We start from the raw sequence: 20,442 nt of genomic DNA on the forward strand, positions 1-20,442 counted from the left end.
CGCCTGTGCTACTCCAGGGCTGCCCGCACAGGTGGGGCTGGCTCGCCCAGCATCCCCGTGGGATGCGTCTGGTTGCTCTCCCATGCGGGAAATTGTGCCATATGAGCAAAAACCTGAAATGGCCATGAAATCAAGCGTGTAAAAAGAGAAAGAGCAGGGCACGACCTGTGCTAATGTTGGATGTCGGTGAGCAGGGCTTTTTTGTGGTGGTTTGTTTTTTGTTTTGGGGGTTTTTTTCCTTATTATTTGTCTTTAAATAATTCTTTGGGAATAGCAAAAAGTGCAGTGATTGCAGCACGCTGCAGTGGAAGGCAGAGAGATGCTCCCCAAATTATACCTTGATTTGGCAAAAAAATTACCCAGATCCAGCCGCAACGTAAAGGTTACTGCGGGAGGGTATAATTAAAAGGGTATTTTGTACTGCAGCAACAGGTTTAAGTTAGGGTAGGGGTTTAACGTTCAGCACATTCCGTGTTCTCCTGGCTAATTATCTTGTCTAGGAGATGGGGAGAAGGGTAATAACTGGCTCACGTTGAAAAGCTGGTGGTGGCAGGGATCAAGCTGCTGCCTCCCCTCAATCTGGGAATTTGGGGGAGTGTTTCATTCCCAGGGAATCCATGGGCTTGGGAGCCAGACCAGGGCTTGGTGCGAGGGGTGTGAATGTTTTGGCCAGTGTGAAGCTGAGTAAGGTGAGTGCTTTAATTGGCGTTACTGCGGGGAGATACACTCAGATGTATTTGGGTTTATTCCCAGCCCCACGAGCGTGATGAGCTTCTCCCACAGCCCAGTGATGCCAAGGGTGATGGCAGCGCATCCATCCTTCTCCAAACCGGGCAGCTGGCACCCTGGTGTGGGAGAATCTGCCCCTTTTGGGGGACAATGGTTGATTTGGATAAAAGCAGGGTTTTGCCATCTCCAGCGGCTGGTTTCCCACCGGGTTCTTTAAGTTGTGCATCCCTGAGGAGTTAACAACATTTTGTTTTCTTTTCCTTCTAGAAACCTTGGAAAATCTGGACTGCGAGTCTCATGCCTGGGGCTGGGTGAGTAACCCCCGCAGAACTGGTGGCTGCTCTCTTATTCAGTTTAAGACCATGTGTTCCCTTGGAGCCTGCGCCGGTGCTCACAGTCGAGCCCCCAAGGGCTAGTAACAGCCCTGCACGTCAGCTGGGGCCCTCGCCCGCGGCGTGAGGCTGTGCCTTTCCCCACAGCTCCCGAGTCTGTCATAAACGGGGGTTTATGAGATAAAATCCTCCCAATACAGCCTGATCCCTGTGAGGGACAGCCCCCAGAGACCGCACCAGAGGTGTCTGTGGGTGCCCCCAGGAGCTTGAAAGTGTCAGAACTCCAGTCTTGGAGGATGGCAATCTGCCTGGGCTGTGGGCAGGCCATTCTTTATTTTCTTCTTTATTCTTTATTTTCATCTTTATTTTCTTCTTTATTCTTTATTTTCTTCTTTATTCTTTATTTTATTCTCCAGTGTGTGTGTACCTTGCTATTTCTGTTCCACACTGACTCAAAAACTACAGGATACCTGATCAATACTTCATCTTATCAATATTTGATCAAGAAGGGCATCCTTAAGCCCACGTTCATGATAGCCCTGCGGGTCTGTAAGGATGCTGTGGTTCCTGCAGGCATTGGCACACTGCTGCCGGCCTCAGCAGCTGGGTATGAGAGTGTGGGATGGACTGGGCACCTCCTGATGGTTTTACTCATGCGAGCAATTCCTTTGATGGCAGTTGAAACTCTTAAGTGAAAAAATATGTATATGTGTGTGTGTGTGTAAAAAGAAACAGAACACTGTAGAAAGGATGGGGCTGGTTTTCTCACTGCAGGCACCTTCCATGGTGCGAGGCTGGGACATCAGGAGTGTGCAGCCCCCAGGGTGGATGCTCAGCTCCACCATGGCCCCTCCAGCCCCATCTTTAAGGGGGACCCTTGTTCTCCGGGAGATCAGAGGTGCTGGCATGTCTTCAGGAAGGCAGTTGGATGTGCTGGGCTCCTGTGCTGCTGCCTCGGGTGGGTGGGTAAAGGCAGGAGTGGGCAAGGACCTGGGTTCTGCCATGTTTGGTGCCTGCTGTGGTGATGGGCACCCCTTCCAGCCCCCGGCTCCATCCCCAGCTGCTGCCAGTTCCTCTCACAGGGTGGGTGCCTGAGGGGTTGGCTTATTTTTTCCAACATGATTTGTGATTAGATTTTAAAAATAGAGTAAAATGTGAAAGTCACCCTATATCACAAGTCATATAAATAAGGCCCATTCCACCGAGAAGAGCTCTTCTGGTTAAAATAGATCCAGGCTTTGAAAGGAGTTGCCTTCTCATCTGTGCAGAGATTTTATTTTTGATCCTTACGGTTCACCAAGAGCCAATGTTGTTGTGGTGGAGAAAAGCCTTGGGAAGGAAGTAGCAGCAGGAAAAAACCCATTTTGCAGAGCTTTTCTTTAATTTCAAGCATGTGGAACTGCGGCAGCATTTAAATATGTTGAGCCTTTGTGAGTGCAGCTGCAGGGGATGAGTGGGGGCTGCAGAGGGACCAAGCGGCTGCTGGGCTGCTCCGGTCAAGGCTTGGGAGATCTGCCAGGCATCTCTTCAGAAATGGGCATCTTCGCCTGTTCCAGAAGCAGCGAGTCCTACAGCCCTTGCCATGTGTGCAGGAACTGGGGACAACTGGAAAGCCTGGAATTCAGTTGTCTCCTCTTGTAGGTACAGGGTATTTGTTCTGCGCACAGCTCATCCTCCCTCCCGCAGCAGATCCATCAGCTGTCTGCTTTGCTTGTATCACTTTTCCAAATCGCTTCTTTTTCCCCATTCCCCAAAAGATAAATGTGTTCCCCTAAAAGCTCTGCAGCATGAAAATCTCATTTAAGGTTTACTAAAGTTTCTGAAGGCTCAGCAGTCTTCCTTAAAAGCCTTCCAAAAATCTCATCGAGGTGGGAGCATGCTTCATCCTGTCGTGGGAAAAAGCGGAGGAAAACGTGAAGCGGGACAGAAATCCGAGGCTGTGCGCACCCCTTAATTCCATCCTGCTGCTCCCGGCTCACACTCTCCAATTCATTGCCTTGCTGGGTGCTGCTTGGAGTGTGAGAAGTGTTGAGTGAGCACACGAGAAAGTGTTGAGCGAACGCACGAGGTCAGGGGGGTGTTAGCAGCCTGTTTTACAGGCACAGAAATGTGTTTTCACCTGTTTCACAAGCACAAGGTTGCCCAGAGAAGCTGTGGATGCCCCATCCTGGGAAGTGTCCAAGGCCAGGCTGGATGAGGCTTGGAGGAACCTGGGCTGGTGGAAGGTGTCCCTACCCATGGCAGGGGGTGGCACTGGGTGGGCTCTAAGGTCCCTTCCAACCTAAACCACTCTGTGATTCTATGAAATTTGGCGAGTGTTGCGGTGATAGTGGCTGAGAGCACGAGCATCGCTCCCAGATTGCTGAACCTCTCCCTGGAGCAGGGACCGTTCTGCCGGGCTGAGCTCTGCTGGGACTTGGCTCCCACATCATCCCAGTGCTGAGCCCTGCTCCGGGCTGGGCTGGGCTTTCACCCCCTCCTCTGGGCACGCTAACGCCAGGCCAGGTTTTAAATGAGGCATCTCAGCAGTCTAACCCTGGCCCTTTCCCTGAGGCTGGCTCTGAAATGCGATTACGATGCTGGGGAAAAAAAACAAGGTCACATTTTTCTTTAAGTTAATTCAGAGCAGATTCTGCCTGTGGAGGTTGCCTGTTGATTTATTGAAAATATTGAGACAGCCTCCAACAAGGTGATTAGCCCTGACTCCAAGGAGACGAGCAACAGGATAAAACCAGCCATCCTAAACACCGAAAACCAGTTCAGTGAAAAAGCACAGAGGAATCTTTCCCAAAAGGGTGGGTCCTGCAGCCACCGGCTCACAACCAGGTACAAAAAGAGTTATTTTTGTCAGCAGAAAGGGGTCAGCTTCTGCTATTACCCCTTGGTGCTTTGCCCTGGGGAAAGGCTTTTGCAAACCTGGCCCGCAGGAGGAACCCATCCCCAACGGTCTGCCGGGCCGGAGGGGAAGGGTTCTGCTTTGCAGCCAGGCGTTCCCAAGGCTGGGGGTTTGCTGGTCGCACGAGCACCAGGGCCAGAGCCACGTGCCAGATCTCCACCTGGGGTCATCCTCTCCAGGAGCAATCCAGGGATACAGTGGTACTGGCAGGAGGCAAAGTTTGGGATTTGGAACCCTTTTTTTCACTGGTATGCCCCCGCCCCACCCCCACCATGCAGAGGTGACACATCTGGCAGTGACACTGAGTGGTGAATTTTGCATCAGCAAGTAACCCAGCGATAATCACCTTGCTAGGCTCTGGGATGTGATGGAAACGGAACCAAATCTAGTTTAATGCAGAAATTCCTTCGGCAAAGGTGAGGATATCCAGCTGGGAAACTGCTGGAGGGAACACCGTGGTGGGTGAGGGGTGGGAGTGGGAGGTCTATTTGCCAGTGCCACGCTGGTTCGTGGAGGAGGATGCATTTATAAACAGCTAATTGGGGTAGACAAGAGTGAGGCAGTGACTTGGTAGGGGAAAAAGTAATGCTTTAAAAAAATATATATCTTTCTCCAGTACATTTTTCTTCCAAAACACTCCTGTTGGCTGCGGTTGTGAATCATCCTCCATCGTCATTTGAAATGCCAAGTACGCCTTGCGGTCTGGGAGCACGGGGACGGGGGAGACAGGCAGATCCAGGGCAGGTGTACCCATATTGCATATATTTACTACTTATTTCTAAAGAGGTAAAGTGGCCGTTGCTCTTACGTGAGCCATTGCCCGCTCTCGGCTGCTCTCCACGTGCCCAAACGCTTGAGCGTTTTGTTTCTGCGTCAGGCTTTGCTGCTCGGTGGGGCTCAGTTCGTGTTGTGAGGTCGTCGGCACCTCAGTGTTAGAGAGGACGTGCGATCCACAGGGTGCATAAATAATTCCTTTTCTTCTCACCTGTGCTGGGGACCTGTATGCATACTTAAGCAAAAAGAAAAAAACCACTTTGGGATAAACAGTCCCCACACGTTTTTCAGTAAGAATGTGTTTTAATGTATTCCTATAAAAATAACACTTCTGAAGCTTTACCATGGAAATCGGGCTTCGTTTGGGTTTTTTTTTTATCTGCATAAAGAAGCTTAATGATAAACTGAAACCTGTTTTCATTTTTATCTTTGTTGTGCAGGATCCCAGAGCACTTTACTCCAGCAATAAGGGGAAGTGCCTTTCCTGAGGTCTATAACCAGCAAGGCGGGGGCGGCTCTGGGCTCTGCGGGTGCTGCTGTCACCCGGTTATTGCCCTTATAGAGAGCAGGCGTAAATGCAAAATTGGTCAGACATACGCGTGTTCTTTGCTCGATCTTTATTTCGGTCGCGTTAGCCGTGTTCCGCATCTGAGATGTGGAAATTTGGCTTTTGCAGAGCTTGGGCTACCCTGCAGGAAGCCAAGAGTTTCAGTTTAAATACACAGCAAACACACATCTTTAAAGGTAACTTTATTGGTACTGAAGGAAACCTGAGGTATAAGAAAACTCAGCTTGACCTTTTTTGAGGGAGAGAGCGCAAGATTCTCCTACCGTGGCCGACTCCCGTTTTTAGGCTGGGACTGATCAAAGCAGCCCGGGCGTTAGCAGTAGGCGCGCTCTTTGCTTTCTGACTCCTGCTCAAGGTTCATCTTTCACCCTCGCTGCGAGCAATGAGCTCACGGATACATTTTTAATGAAGATGTGGGAGCGCTTACGGATCTATTGCACCAAGCCCTTGGCAAGTGCAGGCAGGCACACAGGGAGCATTCAGTTTTCCCCCCTAAGCATCACCAGAGCCTGAGCCCTCCCTGGAACGGCGATGTCTCCTCCGTCTTACCCAAATCCCACTGAATTTTCCAGCTCGGGACCTGAGTCCCTCTGACCTCCTTATAAAGGGATGGTGTAAGGCAGACTTTTAAATTCTGGAGGATTGTGTGAGGCACCTGAGCTTGGACCCATCCACTCAGTGAGTGACACACAATCCTATACGTAGCTGGCGTGTAGGTCTTGAAGTGCAGGGAAGTGTTGTGTTGTGGGTCCATGTGGCATCGTGAGAAACTGGGAAGGGCACGGGTAACGTCACAGCGTCCTCTCTGGGTCTCAGCGTCGCTCTCCATGGGGTAAGCTCAGAGAAGTAGGGCAGGAGCGATGTCTGCCAGGGTGTGTCTGTGTCTGTCCCCTGTCCCACGTGGAACCTGGCGCTTCCCCAGCTCGCTGATGCTTCTCTCTTCCAGTGGCTTAGGAAGTATGTACTCCCAATATTTATACATATAAAATATAGGAAACAATATTCCTTTGGCTGGGCTTTAAAGATTTTATGTCAATAGAAATTCTTCTGTTTTTTTAATTTGTTTTCTATTTTTGACTTGCATGATGCTAAATGCAGGAGCACAAACTTAGGAAGAGTTTCATTCCCCAAATGACATGTTTTGGCGGCATCATAAATTTTTTCCAATTTGTCAAATTGAAGCTTTGGAAAATTAACTCAGTTTTGCAAAGAGCTTCAGATTTCAATAAAACTGTCTATTCTGGCAGCACAGGATCTTACAGGAGCTTCCCTGAGTGAGTTTGTCTGCTGTTCCAGGTCTGCATGCCCACCCCAGCCCCGCTGTCCCACTGGGAGAAGGGGATCCAGCTTCTGCCTGGCTGCAGGAACTCTCGCTCAAGGACACAGCAGCTGCTGTGTCCATTTAAACCCATTTATTGCCAACGCCCCTGAATTTTGGTGGAGTGAATTTTTGTTGGCAAAAACCTCTTGTAATAACAGATTATTCTGTTCTTCCTAGGGACATGGGTCACTTTTGGAGGTCAGATCTCAGACGAGGTAAGTAATGCTTGGTGTAAGCGTGGTGCATGGAGTAAGTACCAATATGAGATATTTTTAAGTGAAACCATGGCTACCAAAATCAGAGGAGCCAGTTTCAGTATGAGGAAATGGCAGAGTTACTACGCAAAGCAATACAAAGTTTGTGCTTCTGCTACAAAAATACCTTAATGAATCTGACATTTCCAGAGATCAGCTTTAATAACAACAATAAAAAATAATCTATCCCTTAAAGCAATCTTTCCCATGCTGTTTGAAGCGATATTGCCATCCTTCCCATTGGCAGTGGCACCGTTCCTGGAGCAGAAACTGGAACCTATTTTTGCATCCCGTATGTAATCAGCAGCAGTCATAAATACAGGCAGGGTCTCAGCTTCCAAGGAGCTGCCTGATGATTTATGTTTTACATAATAAGATGAAACAAATGAAAATGAGCTTGGGTTTCCTACGCAGTCTTGCCCACACCAGATGGCTCTTAATCTCAGTTAATAACCCTCCCGAGTGCCGGGCAGCACGTGGGTTTCCCCCTGTCGCAGGTACGCTGCGGGTGCTAGTCATCCAGAGGAGCGTGACCTCCCGCCTGCCCTCCCCCAGCACCTGACAGAAACCCCAAAATAACTTCAGCAGAAGGAAAACGGCCCAGGAGTCCGTAACTCAAAGGGGTTTTTTTTTTTGCTTTTTAAGTCACTTGATCTTTGATGGTATTTCTTCTGCTGGCAGCGGATCGCTGAGTTCATTCCTGTTTTGCAGCCTGAAATGAGACGACTCATTTCAGTTATGAATTTGCTTCCTGGCTCTCCTGCTCCCCTTGCTTGGGATAAGTGACTGCAAAGTGTTCATGCGTGGAAAAAAAGAGGGCTTAAGCACAGCCCTGTCCTTGAGGGATGCCCCTACTGAGGACACTGGCTATGTCTGGGTGCCCTGGCAAGGCACAAAATGACCTTCAGACCTTTACGTTCCCTCTGATGCTGTCTGGAGAGCTGTAGGACAGCCTGCCAGGTAGCCAAAAAAAATTAAACCCGTACCACAGGGAATATCCCTTCTGTATTAAACTCCACAGATTTGCAGAGTATCTTTTATAACCCTATTAAATTCTTGGCCGCTTTCCTATTAGAAAGTCTAGGAGGTTCTTATGAGAAGAGATTAATTGTGGATGTTCCATCCCTGGAAGTGTTCAAGGCCAGGCTGGATGAGGCTTGGAGCAACCTGGGCTGGTGGAAGGTGTCCCTGCCCAAGGCAGGGGGTGGGACTGGGTGGGCTGTAAGGTCCCTTCCAACCCAAACCATTCTGTGATTCTATTAATTGCTCCCAGGATGATTCAAGGGGAAATTGATGTAAATCTGTGTTTTGGTGCTTCTCGGGCCAGCACAGAAACCCCGGGTGCCCTGCCGAAGGCTCTTGCCCCCCAGGCAGGGAATGCTAACAACCCTCCCTGCCTTTGCCACTTCTCCAGGAGCTTTTCCCCACGTGGGAGGAGCTGCTGGAGCTGCGCTCTGCCCCCCCTCACCTCGCCTTCTCTGCTCCCCCGAGGTGGCCGAGCAGCTGATGACCATCGCCTACGAGAGCGGCGTCAACCTGTTCGACACGGCTGAGGTGTACGCAGCTGGCAAGTGAGTGTCTGGGGTCCCTCCGCCCTTGGCTTGACACAGAAAAACCTTTATTTTTGGAGCACTCTTAAAAAAAAATGAAACCCAAGCCCCCTCGCACCCAGCCACAGCCTGCAACGTGTCACTTGTGCCACTTGCTGTTGGCACAGGGGGAAAATATCCCGAATAAATGAAAACCCAGGGCGCATCTTAATGGTGATGAATGGTCTGTGACGGTGACAGGTCCCAGCGCGGGGAACCACGCTGTCTGCAGCGCAGCTAATGCTCTTAGTGCCGCTGAGGGACTGTGTGTGTGGGAAATACCCATCCAGGATATATCTGACTTTGGCCGATTTATATGGCTTTGTGTTTAAAAGGTGGGCTGGGACGCGCTGTCCTTGGGGAGGGGGTGAAGTGGCTTTGCGTTCCCAGAGCAGATGTAGGGTGCGGGTCTGTCCCTGTGGGAGTGGGTGGACAAGATGCTCTCTGCCCGTGGAGGGGACCCATCCCAGCCGGTGCAGGGTCAGTGTCACCCGCGGAGGGGAGGGAAGAGCTGTGCAATGAGAGCGGGCGGAATCAGCCGGGGTAGATGGCAGCCGGGATGGCGTACCCGGCACCGAGCATCCACCTGCCTCCCCTCACGTGGGGCTCTCTCTCTTGCACAGGGCTGAGGTCATCCTTGGAAACATCCTGAAGAAGAAGGGCTGGAGGTACGGTGCGGCCACACGACCGAGCAGGACCCCTGGGAATATGAGTACCCTTTTGGGTTTAGAAATGATGCGTGTTAGGTGATGCCAGCCCAGGAGTAGGAGTTGTGGGTGTGAGGCTGGGCACAGGGCAGCTGACCAGGGCTCCTGCGGCAGCCAGAGCTCTCAAGTGCCAAATAAAATCACTCTCCTGTTTTTTTTGGGAGTGTACACTGGTTTCACAAGGCTGTGATCATCAGGCCACGATGCTGCCTTGACCGTCATCTGGGTGCACAGCACGCTTAACGCGACTACTGAGCACATCCATCATCTTTCCCATGCGCGGTGTGTCGAGACAGATTATTTGAGCGTCGGCATCCTTATCCACGTGCGTACGGCTGTGCATTAAGAATGCAAAGCTTTGATGGGCCTTCATCCTGGGTAGCCTGCTAGGAGATGATACCTAATTTAAATGATGCACATTAGCATATGTTGTGTAGTTTTTAAGAGCATTTGCATAATCTTTAAAGACCTCCTGTGTGTGTTGTACCCAGCCTTCAACCAAAGAGGGGGGTCCTAGCAGTGCTCTCACCAAAATCAGCATCCCCTGAGTTAGGGGGATGATAATTCTGTAAGAAATATTCTGGAAACTGTAGAAAATATGTTGGGCCTAGCAAAAGGTGGATAAATCGCATGTTGTACACCTACTGTTATGCAGCAAGGTAGTCTGCGAGGGCTAAATTTAATGTAACATCAGAATCTATAGATTAATTCAGTGAGTGTATCGCTCTTGGGGTTTCACTAACTCCAGGAACACTGCATCATACCGAGAAACACTGAACTTGGGTACTGCGAGGGAGTAATACCATAGCCTTTGGTAGAGGGCACTGGAAATGTCTTATTCCATAATTAAAAATGTCTACTTTTTGGTCACTTCACTTGAATTAGTTTTGGTTTCCAGATACGAGCCTACGGTCGCTCCCTGCCCGCAGCGGACCTATAACCTATAGGGTTACGGAAGATGCCCTGAGCATGGGAAGAACTGGCCTCTAGACCAGTTGTAAAGAGGATTATAGGGATGTACGAGCCCTTGCTCCGAGCCCAGGGCTGCAGACCAAGGCACGGCCGTCGCCATTCGTCGATGGGCAGCAGCCCGCTTGGTTACTTATGTTTTAATATTTATGAACAATGCTCGTTTTTCTGTTCTGTTTGCAGAAGATCCAGTCTGGTCATAACGACAAAACTGTACTGGGGTGGAAAGTAAGTCTCATGGTCACTCAGAATGGTGCTTGTTGCTGTGTGCTTTTCCCTTTTACAACCAGGAGATCAATGGCATCTCGGAGGGGTGGTTTCATGCTGTTTTCCTTCTTGTTTTGCCAAGTCTTTTAAGGCATCGGCACTTGGCAGAGGCTGGGGTGCCGTGCTGGGCAGGGCTGAGGCTCTGGGAGGTGTAAGCCTGGCTTTTCACCCGCCGTGCCTTTCTTCAGCTTGTTGCCATTGCAGGTTGGTTTTTGGCCCCTGAACAAAATATCCGTGTGGATTTTTCAAGTCTCCTGGAATGTCTGAGGAGAAACCCAAACAAACCACCAATGTGGCTGCAAACTAGTCTTTGGGAGTCTTTCATCACAGATAATGTGTAATTACTTCCCCCTTCTGTTTCACCGAAGTCATTTAATGGTGTGTTGGAGCTGAGGTGCAACACTGTCCTCAGTTTCTCTGGGAGAGCCGGGCTACTGCTGGGATACTGCCGCAGGTTTTGGCGAGGTGGGTGTCTGGTGCTGCCCCATGTCCTCGTGCCATCACTTCGCAGTGGGCTCGGGATCTGCCTGTGTTGTGAGAAACACAGGCAGAATTAATCAGTCAGAAAGAACAATTTCAAAGCTGTATGTTGCCTCTGGATCTAGTCTCTATGTGAACGATGGGCTGTGGTCGTGTGGGTGTTGTTTCTCGTTGGTGAGGTGACTTGCTCAGAGGTGGTCCGGACCTGGCAGACGGGGTGTTTAATGATTTTGGGGGTAGCCTTGGCTGTACCTTTCTGCCTGTGTGTGAACAAGCACTTGTTTGGGAGGAGGACTTCGTTGGGTTTGATCCCTCCCAGAATTGCAGAGGGAGGACAGGTTGGATGCTGCTTCACTCTGAAATTGCGGATGATGTCAGTGAAGCCTCAGTGATGCACGGTCAGCTTGACACAGCCCCATCCCTGCCCTGCCAGCATCCTTACCCCTCCGCTTAGAAATGCCAGATGGTAGACAGGGTCAGGCAATATCCACAGTAAGGCTGTTAGCATGTTAATGTTAATGGTATTACTCATCCCAGAGGCTCTTTGAGGCTGGAAAAACCAAAAGAGATTCAGGGTCTCTCTGCTGTATGAATTGTAACTTAATTTTTGGGATGTTTAAAGCACAGGCTGACCAGAATTCAAAATTAGTGCTCCTCGATCGTTAGTGCCTGAGACATCTAACAGCCGTTTTGGTTGGGATAGAGTTAATTCTCTTCACAGTAGGTGGTCTGAGGCTATGTTTTTTTGGATTTGTACTGAGAAGACTGTTGATAATACACAGAGGTTTTTAATTGTTGTCAAGCAATGTTTACATTAAGCCTGGATGGTTTCAGTTTCTCACACAACCCCTGTGTTCCCAGCTTCTTCTCTACAAGAGGATGAGAGGGGACACAGCTGACCCAAACTGACCAAAGGGACATTTCATGCCATAAGACGATCATGCTCACTATATAAGTTGGGGGAGTTGGCTGGGGACCCTGGCTCCTGGGGCTCTGGCTGACACTTTCTTTGGCTCTGGTTCTCACTGCCCAGTGACTGGCTGGGTGTCAGTCAGCAGGTGGTGACTAGTTATATAATTTGGTTGGTTTTTTTTTTCTTACCTTTCCCTCTGATTGTCTCCCTCATCCCACTGGGGAGGGGGAGGGAGGTGAGTGAGCAGCTGTGTGACGCTTAGTTGCTGCCTGGGGTTAAACCATGTACCTGTTTTTCCTTTGCAGAGCTGAAACGGAAAGAGGCCTTTCCAGAAAGCACATCATCGAAGGTACGTGTTGCATGGGGCAGGGGGCTGGCCGTATCCAGTGTGGGCTTGGTGGGATGCAACCAGCAGGACCCCAGGGAGAATGCTCCATGACCATGAGCCCGGTCTTCTTGACCCTGATACTGACTGCTCGCCGACATCAGCCCTGTGTGGAGCAGCCCTCATGCCATGTGCTCCCTTATTTATCCATTGGGATTTATTCACCCAAGTCTCTGCTGGGTCTAACGCATGCTCATCTTCCTTTGGACTGCATTTTTGGATCTCTTGGATCCATTATTGCAGGGGAAAGAGTGAGAGAAAATAAATCTATACAGATGAGTGTTTTTCACCCAAATCTGGCTTTTTCCAGAGGGCTGGGGGATGTCAGGTCCGGCACCTCAGGCACAGTGACAACAGGACTTTACCTGCAGGACACAAATAGAGCAGCACCCATGAAAATACACATTTCTGTCATATTAAGGATCAGCAGCGTCAGCTGCAACCTTGTCCCAGCAAGGGCTGGCTCCCGACAGGGACTGGAGCAGATGCCAACCTGCCCCCCGGCAGGGCCCTGGGGCTGACACCCCCCCATACAGGTCATGAGTGAGTCCCAGACTCAGAAAAGCAGCCAGCAGCACAGGGGGCTGCATCTGTCTTCTACATAAATCCTGAGCCAACATAGCGTGTGTTTGGAGAAAAGCTGTGGAGAGACATGAGTTACTGGGGGTGTCCGGCTCCTTGGGGGCCATGGAGCCTCCGGGTCGGAATGATGGAGCATCAGACTTGGTACCTGTGCTGCGCCTCTCCGCAGAGGGATTCATGCTGCACGCCTCTCGCTGCTGCTTGACCCGCGTCTGCCCGCTGCCACGGAGGGTTGTGCCAAGTGTGTTCCCTAGGACTGTAGGAAAGGACACGCTGTGTGCCAGGTCCCGGGGGAGCCTGGGGCGGTGGGCACCGGCTGCTCCTTGCTGGGTGACACCAGTGATGCAGCCCCGGGGAGCAGCACCCTCCCTAAGCCGACATGCCACGGCAATGAGAAGTCATCCTCTTCCTTGCGCTGAGTGTGCCGGGGCAATTAGCCTCCTCTTTGATTTATGAGAGGAACCCTAATTGTTTATACAGTGCTAGGTGGTTAAGCTAATGTTTTCTGCCAAGATAAATTAGAAAAGAGGAATTCGGGCTCATCTATATTAGTAGCGTGCCGTGGTGTCGGCAGTTTGATGGCACGGGGGGACCAGCCCGTTCACGGTTCACGCTTGGGGAGCAGGCGGGAGGTAAGCTTTGATCTTTGCTTATCAGAAAGTAGCATCCAGCTGCAAAAAATCAGGTTTGCCTGCCAGAAACAGCAGCTTTAACTTCCATTTTGTTCGTTTGCGTACTTTATCACCAGAACCTGCAATGGCCCTTTTGTCACAATTTTCAACAACCAGCGTTTGTTCAGGGTATTTTATAATTTAGATGATATGGAAAAACATTATTACTATATTTATATTTCTTTCACTTCATGAGATTATGGAAAAATACCAGCAGCAGTTGAAATAACTTCCCAGAAAGCATAGCAAATAACATTAAGGTCAACATTAGCAGTTTTCTATAAATGCATTTGGCAAAAATGGTCATTTTCTTCATTGCGAAATTCAGCAAGCATTTTCAGACTGCTCTATTTTGGCTCATTCTTCAAGAACATTCATAAAAACATTTTGTTCCTGGGAAGATGCATAGAAAATAAGTGTTAGAAATCCTCTTCTTTCCCTCTCACGCACATATATATATACATACCCATGTATGTGTAGGTTTTTGATGCCATCTCCCATCAGATCCTCATGGAGAAGCGCTTGAAGCCTGGGCAGTCCTTGACCGTAGGTGCAAAACAGTGCCTTGTCTTGCTCTGCAAAACTCTTTCTGCCCTGTGCAGTGCATTGGTGGGCACAGTTTGCTTTCCCTGCAGAAAGGGGAAAGCCCTCCGTGGTCCATTACCCGCTCATCCGAGTGCCACCATCCTGCCATCCGGTACCTAACCAAGTGCATCTCTGGAAGCCCCCCGGGGGCAAAGCTTCGTTAGGTGGGACAGGAGTGAGGTGACATGCCCTGGGCTTGCACGGAAAGGCTCCGTGGTGTGATGTAGGTTAAACTGACTCCCAACAGAAGCGGACTGCTGAAGTCAGTCCCTGGCAGCTGCTTCCAGATGGGCTGGCCACGGACACGCTTGGTAACCGGTGTCTGTTCCAAACCAAATCTCAGCCTAATTAAAACATAAAGCAAATTCTCGTGGAAAGGGGGAACTCTGCATGTGGCCAAACTGGTGTTTTCTTCTTAATATGGCTGCACAGATAAGGGATAACACACTACGCAGCATCCTTCTCATATGCTCTACGGTTAGGTATATATAATATACATGTACGTAAGTACAAGGAGTTCTGTGCAGTCCTTGTGCAGCATCTTTTTGTACCTCTCGGCTCCGTGCCACCGTGCTCCTGCCTCTCGCTGACCATGCAGGTTCTTGTCTCTGCTTTGCTGTTTCCAGGGCTAAAGGCTTCTCTCCAGAGGCTGCAGCTGGAATACGTGGACGTTGTCTTCGCCAACCGGCCGGACAATAATACCCCCATGGAAGGTTAGTGGGAGCTGGAGTTTAATGTTTTAAAGTGACTGACCCCAATTTACAGGCTTAGACTGATGATGGTAAGAAATGAAAACCAATTTGTTCTTAAATATTCAGGTGGGGCAGGTTAAATATGAAATACCTCATTTGTTATATCCTGGAGCCGTGTATAGTTATACTTCAGTGAAATGAATTTGTACCTCTTAGAAGGAAATTGAAGTTTCTTTTACGTCCCAGTGGTGGCTTTAATGTTTGGGCTTTATTTCCTTTTCCCAATTCTTTCACATAAAGCGAATTTGCATTTGCATTTAAAGCAAGTCGTCTTTGTGCCAAATGAAACCTGGATATCCCCACCGCTGGTGCAGTCAGCTCTAGGGAGGGGAGCGTGCCAGGACTGCTGTCCCCATCCTTGTCCATGTCCCATGGGCTGACCACATAGTACATGCTTCTCCCAGCACTAAACCCAGGGGTGTGATCCAATTCTTGGTCCGAAACAAGAAGCAATTGCCAAACTTAGGGTTTGCTGCCCCGAGTGACCAGCACAAGACCAGCACAAGCTGAGTGGGCTTGGCTGAGGGGCTATGTGAGGACAGGGTCCCATGGGCATGGAGAGCAGCAATGCTCTGACCATGGCTGGGCTCAGCCTCAGCACCGCAGCTGCCTGCCCCTCAGTCCTGGGGGAAAATGATCCGTGTTAAATCCAGGGAATGAATTTAGGAACTTGTGAGAACTGTGAATAACTTCATAGAATCACAGGATGATTTGGGTTGGAAGGGACCTTAAAGCCCACCCAGTCCCACCCCCTGCCATGGGCAGGGACACCTTCCACTAGACCAAGTTGCTCCAAGCCTCAATCTGTGCACTTTAATTATGTTTAATAATTGCTGATAACCATATATGCATGTCTGGTACATGGCCATATAGCCCAGTTACCCAGGAACACGTATCAGTATGTTTTGGAGTTAGTGCCCCATTTAATGGGCACCAGTTCCCATTCTTTCTCTTTTCCCATCGGTGTTAACACAGCCATTCACACTGTGGCAGATTAGCTTCACAGCTAAATAAAAACTAGCAAGAAGAAAGACTTGCAGGCTGCAGAAGCTGTCATGGATGAGTACCTGTAAATCAAACCAACCTGGGCCTTGACAGGCCCTTCCAAAGTTCCTGGCGTGACTTTCGGCAGTTGTGACCCCTGTTTCCTTAACGACCATGGGGCTCACAACCCATCAGGAGCCCTGGGTGGATGGCAGTGACACTGCCCCAGCCAGTAGTGCCCATGGCTATGGATTCAGGGAGCTGGCTTGGGATTTTAGGACCAGTGCAGATTTTGTAGTAGCTGATGAGGACAAGGAACATGACATGTTGTGTCTTGGAGGCAGAAATGACCTCTCTGCTCAGTCAGTTGTCACCTAATGAGGTGGTGCGGAATATGTTTCCCGTGCCCGCGCAGCATCTCGGGTGTTTACAGCTTTTGAGATACTATGGATACTGCTAGCAGCACCGGAGCTTGGCAATAGGGTACAAACTGTGGTGCTGGGTGAGATTTTGAGCAGGGTGAAAAAAGGGACATTTTTTATTATGAATGGTGTGGTGTTGATTCTTTCTCTGTACTTCATGCTTTTTTTATGGTTCACCTACTAAGCCACTTCTCTCCCAGAGCATCTGCTATTCTGCGCGATCTGGCGCGCGCAATAAATGCTGAGCTACCTCCGCAAGACGTGCGCTCCCCACTCTGTCTCCTCTGCTTTTCCCATGAGCAAATAGCTTTGTAGGTAACCTTCAAACCTCCCCTGCTTGGGCTGCTCATGCCAACGTGGGAGGGCCCTTCTCGCGCAGATAAAGCAGCTGGGTGCCATAAAGTCCACCCAAATAAATCGAAGGATGAGCTCTGATGTTCGCTTTGCTTTCTTCACGTGCTGCAGGCAGGTGAGGGTTCTCTGTTAGGACTCTGGGTCCGGTCTCTGCTGTGGTGTGGGTGTCTGTGGGCATCAGCAGGCAATGGATCAGCTGTTTAGAAATACTCATCTCGTCCACCCCAGCCAGAGCAGAATTGCTTCCCGCTCCTGCGGGCTGGTCACGGCCCAGCTCCAGCTGCTGGAGGTGTGAGTAAAGGAGATCTCATCAGAAGAGAGGAGAGTTTAATACCTATTTCTTTATTGGAGGTGACTCCGGTCCCCAAAGCAGCAGGCAAAGCTGGCTTAATCTAAACATCTGAAACATATTTACCTTCCTCAAAAGTCTCAGAGCAAATTATAGCTTTTCATCGTAAAAGCGATGCAATATAGCTGCAAGGAACGTCTGGAGACGAGTGCCGTGGGAAACGCTCTTTGCATAACCCTGCAGTCAAGTGTGGCATCTCCCTGGCCAGGACAGCCATGGTCGTCCGTGCCCCTGACACGGTGCTGGCTCTGCCGGGGCAGGCAGGAGGAGGGTCTGGCTGTCCTTGTTGGGGTTAGCCATCATCCATGGGGCTGGACATCATCCACGGGGTGATCCTGCCCCAGTGCCCAGGAGGCTCTGCCATCGTGTGCCCTGCCCCTGAGCGCAGGGACCATGGGATATGGGAAGGATCTGTGCTTTGCTCCTGAATTTCTGCAGGTTTCATGGCTCATTAGTCAGGCTGGAGATCTGATCTCCCAACTGTGCTAGCAGATGCTTTTTTTCATCCCGAGTGGCTTTTCCAGCAGAGGAGGAGGGCAGCTGTGGCTGTGGGGAAAGGAGGGTCCCCTGGTGAGACCCCCTTGTTGTCACTGTGCCAGGGAACTGGGTGCCTGCTGCACCGCCAGCCCTGATCCACAGCCCCGGCAAGCAGGGAGGGAGGGTGACATGGTCCCTACCAGGGAACTTTAAGCTACTTGAAAATTATTATTATGCTGCTGGAGGCTGTTTTCTGGGGTTTGAAATGTTCATTTATATATTAAAAAAAAAAAAATAAAATCCCCTTCTTAAGTGATAGCATTTGTGCCATCCAGCTGGCAGACCGAGTGGCACAGGCACATGCTCTTCATAAACCATCCCATCTCCATACCCAGCCTCTGATAAAAATGAAGATAGATGTGTTTTTTCTTCTTCTCTGAGTTGACTTCAGTTTTTCTTGAAAGGAGTAGAGGTGGGAGAAAGGAAAACAACCATGGACCGAAATGTGTAAGAGGCGTATGATGAAATGCTTATCAAGTTTCCTACATGGTACTGCAGCAAAAATAGAAAACCAAAACCCAGTGAGAAGCCAGCACTGCCGAGGAAGGAGGGATTTGCCATACAGCTCCCCGGTAGCAGGGTAGCTGCTTGATAACGGGGCATTTTGGTGGGCTAGTACCTGCCTGAGAATAAACTGCTTAGGAATAAAGCATGGCTTCGGACAAAACAAAAAGGGGGGGAAGAAAATAGAGAATAACATCAGGCATTTGAATTCTACTCTTCACTGGGGAAACAAGACCTCTGCAAGGCAACCTTATCCTGGAGAGGAAATCGGCCTTTTCAGCGGGAGGGCAGGAGCCCGGCGCAAGAGGCACCGTGTCTCTTGTACAGCCCTCCGAGGTTATAAATGGAGACTTCATCGTCTTTAGCTGCTTGTCGCTGCCGGCAGAAGAAATCTCACAATAACATCAAGATTGGCAGTGTAATCTCCCCTCTGCCAAGTTCCTTTTTTTTTCTTTCCATAAATAGGATGAGAATCCTCATGATATAAAAGGCAGCTCATCTTGATCTTGAGACAGCAATGCCCGGAGTCATTGTCCAAGTAACAGCAGATGCGCCAAGGGCTACAATAAACACACAGAGCTTCTCCGTGCTGCCCCGCGTCCGACACGAGCCATTTCACCGTCATTTGACGGGTCAGAAATCCATGGGGTAGATGTAGAGTATCACTCCCTTGCCGCTTTCCCAAGGGAAGAGCGCGTGGAGATGTGGTAGCACCCGCTGACGGCAAGGTGCCTCATGCGGCATTGAGCGCGGTGACCAAGTACTGTTTTCTTTTGCTTTCCGGAGGGAGTTTAGCCCATTTTCTTCCATTTAAATGATGTATATAGTGCCAGTACCCTTGCAGCTGCTGCTCAGCTCCACAGGGCAGGGAGTGCCAAAGCTCAGTAAGAAATATGAATTTATTACTACAGCCAGAGCGATTATTTATGCTCTCATGGATGCTCACGAGGACTGTGTCCCCAGGGATGCAGACCCTGCCAGTCCCCAGACCTGTTCACTCCTGGGGACCCCACTCACTCCTGGGAACCTCTCTCAGTTCTGGGGATCCTGTCCTATCCCCGGCTCCTCTTGCAGCAGTGATGTGATGAGCGCTGCCTGGGTCCCCCCCAGTGCCATGGACCCAGCCGGCTGCTCCTGGGGAGAAATCAGGCTTAAAAATGAGCTGCAGCAGTGAGCAGGGGCTATTTTCCTTACAGCAGTAATGAGGCATCCCTCCAGATTCTGTAACTTCCTGGGGAACCATGAGGGATTGACAGTTCTTCTCTCTTTTTCTTGCAAACTGAAGTTTCTGATGGGTGTTCTCCCCCTCACGCAGAAGTCAGGGCTGCTCAGCAGAGGTCTGATGGATGGAAATTAAAGATCCTGTCCTGGTGCATGTAGCCTTGTAGGCTTCCATCTTCCCAAAGGAAAATGAGGACTGTGGGACCACTGTGCCAAGGAGCCGTGCCGGGTTTCGCAGAAGTGCTGCCCGCTTCTCCCGTAGCTGCAGGGCCCTCGGTGGCACAGGGTTCAGTGATCCAGTTTTGGGATTTTTATCCCTGGCATCCTAATATTCCTAGCAAAAAGGAGCAGGACCTAATATATGCGTTTAGTAATGAAATTTTAAAAGAAATTAACATTTTTAAGTGTATTTTTCGACTGTGCTGCCCTCTTGTGTTAGATTTTAAAAGAAATATTGCTGTAAGGTGGTGGTAGGTAATAGCCAGTTGGTAAAAACAGCTTTTAAGCAACTTGTAGGATAAAATTCTTTACATTCAGACTGTCAGTGCCTTTTTTTATCCACGCTGGACCAAGCAAACAGAAGCAGAAGCAGTGTTTAATGCAAAGCTGATGAGGCTTGTCCATGTACTTGGCATTTGGAAGTGGTTTTGGGAGGATTTGGTGCTGATAAACTGTGCAGTTCTCATGCTTTGTTTTTCCCTCCTTTAGAAATTGTCCGAGCGATGACACACGTAATAAATCAAGGCATGGCGATGTACTGGGGAACGTCGCGCTGGAGCGCTATGGAGATCATGGTAAAGTTGATTTTTGGAATGGTGTTGACACTTGGTAATTCTGCATTCAGGCTGCAGAGTGCCGAAAGCCACACTGGGAGCTGGACTGCAAATGTGTCTGGGCTTCGGGGTGTTTGTATTTTACTCCATCCAGCATCACTTCACCTAAAATAATTTTGCTTCATCTTAATTAGAAGATAGGCTAATCTAGCGTGTTGGGTGTCTTGGCTTGTTTCATTCTGGTTTTATTTGGCTGACTACAAGACTTTTGGCAAAGCGTCTGTTTGATGTCCATGCCCGTGGCCACTCATGTCCCATTTAAGATGTAGCTCCTGGCAGCATGACTCCTGCCTCTTGCTGCTGTGGTGGGAAAGATTCCTATGGAGGAATGGATTGAGAGCAGCCCTGAGGAGAAGGACTTGGGGGTGCTGGTGGATGAAAAGCTGGACATGAGCCGGCCGTGTGCGCTGGCAGCCCAGAAAGCCAACCGTATCCTGGGCTGTATCCAGAGCAGCGTGGCCAGG

At 49.8% G+C, this 20,442-nt stretch overlaps 1 protein-coding gene across 1 annotated transcript in view; it reads left to right on the top strand.

The window, feature by feature from the left end:
* Window positions 1-996: 996 nt before the first annotated feature.
* The window catches only part of LOC104517275 (voltage-gated potassium channel subunit beta-1), a gene marked incomplete at its 5' end in the record, with an annotated part of 23,788 nt that continues 4,342 nt past the window's right edge, over window positions 997-20,442 (top strand). Inside the window, 8 exons of the mRNA XM_010161875.1 lie at window positions 997-1,040; window positions 6,798-6,835; window positions 8,366-8,445; window positions 9,087-9,131; window positions 10,323-10,367; window positions 12,105-12,148; window positions 14,649-14,735; window positions 19,854-19,939. Of these exons, the coding sequence (XP_010160177.1) occupies window positions 997-1,040; window positions 6,798-6,835; window positions 8,366-8,445; window positions 9,087-9,131; window positions 10,323-10,367; window positions 12,105-12,148; window positions 14,649-14,735; window positions 19,854-19,939 (469 nt within the window). The remainder of the gene's footprint in view (window positions 1,041-6,797; window positions 6,836-8,365; window positions 8,446-9,086; window positions 9,132-10,322; window positions 10,368-12,104; window positions 12,149-14,648; window positions 14,736-19,853; window positions 19,940-20,442) is intronic.

The sequence above is a fragment of the Eurypyga helias genome, unplaced genomic scaffold, assembly GCF_000690775.1.
Source record: "Eurypyga helias isolate BGI_N326 unplaced genomic scaffold, ASM69077v1 scaffold6012, whole genome shotgun sequence".
NCBI lineage: Eukaryota > Metazoa > Chordata > Aves > Eurypygiformes > Eurypygidae > Eurypyga > Eurypyga helias.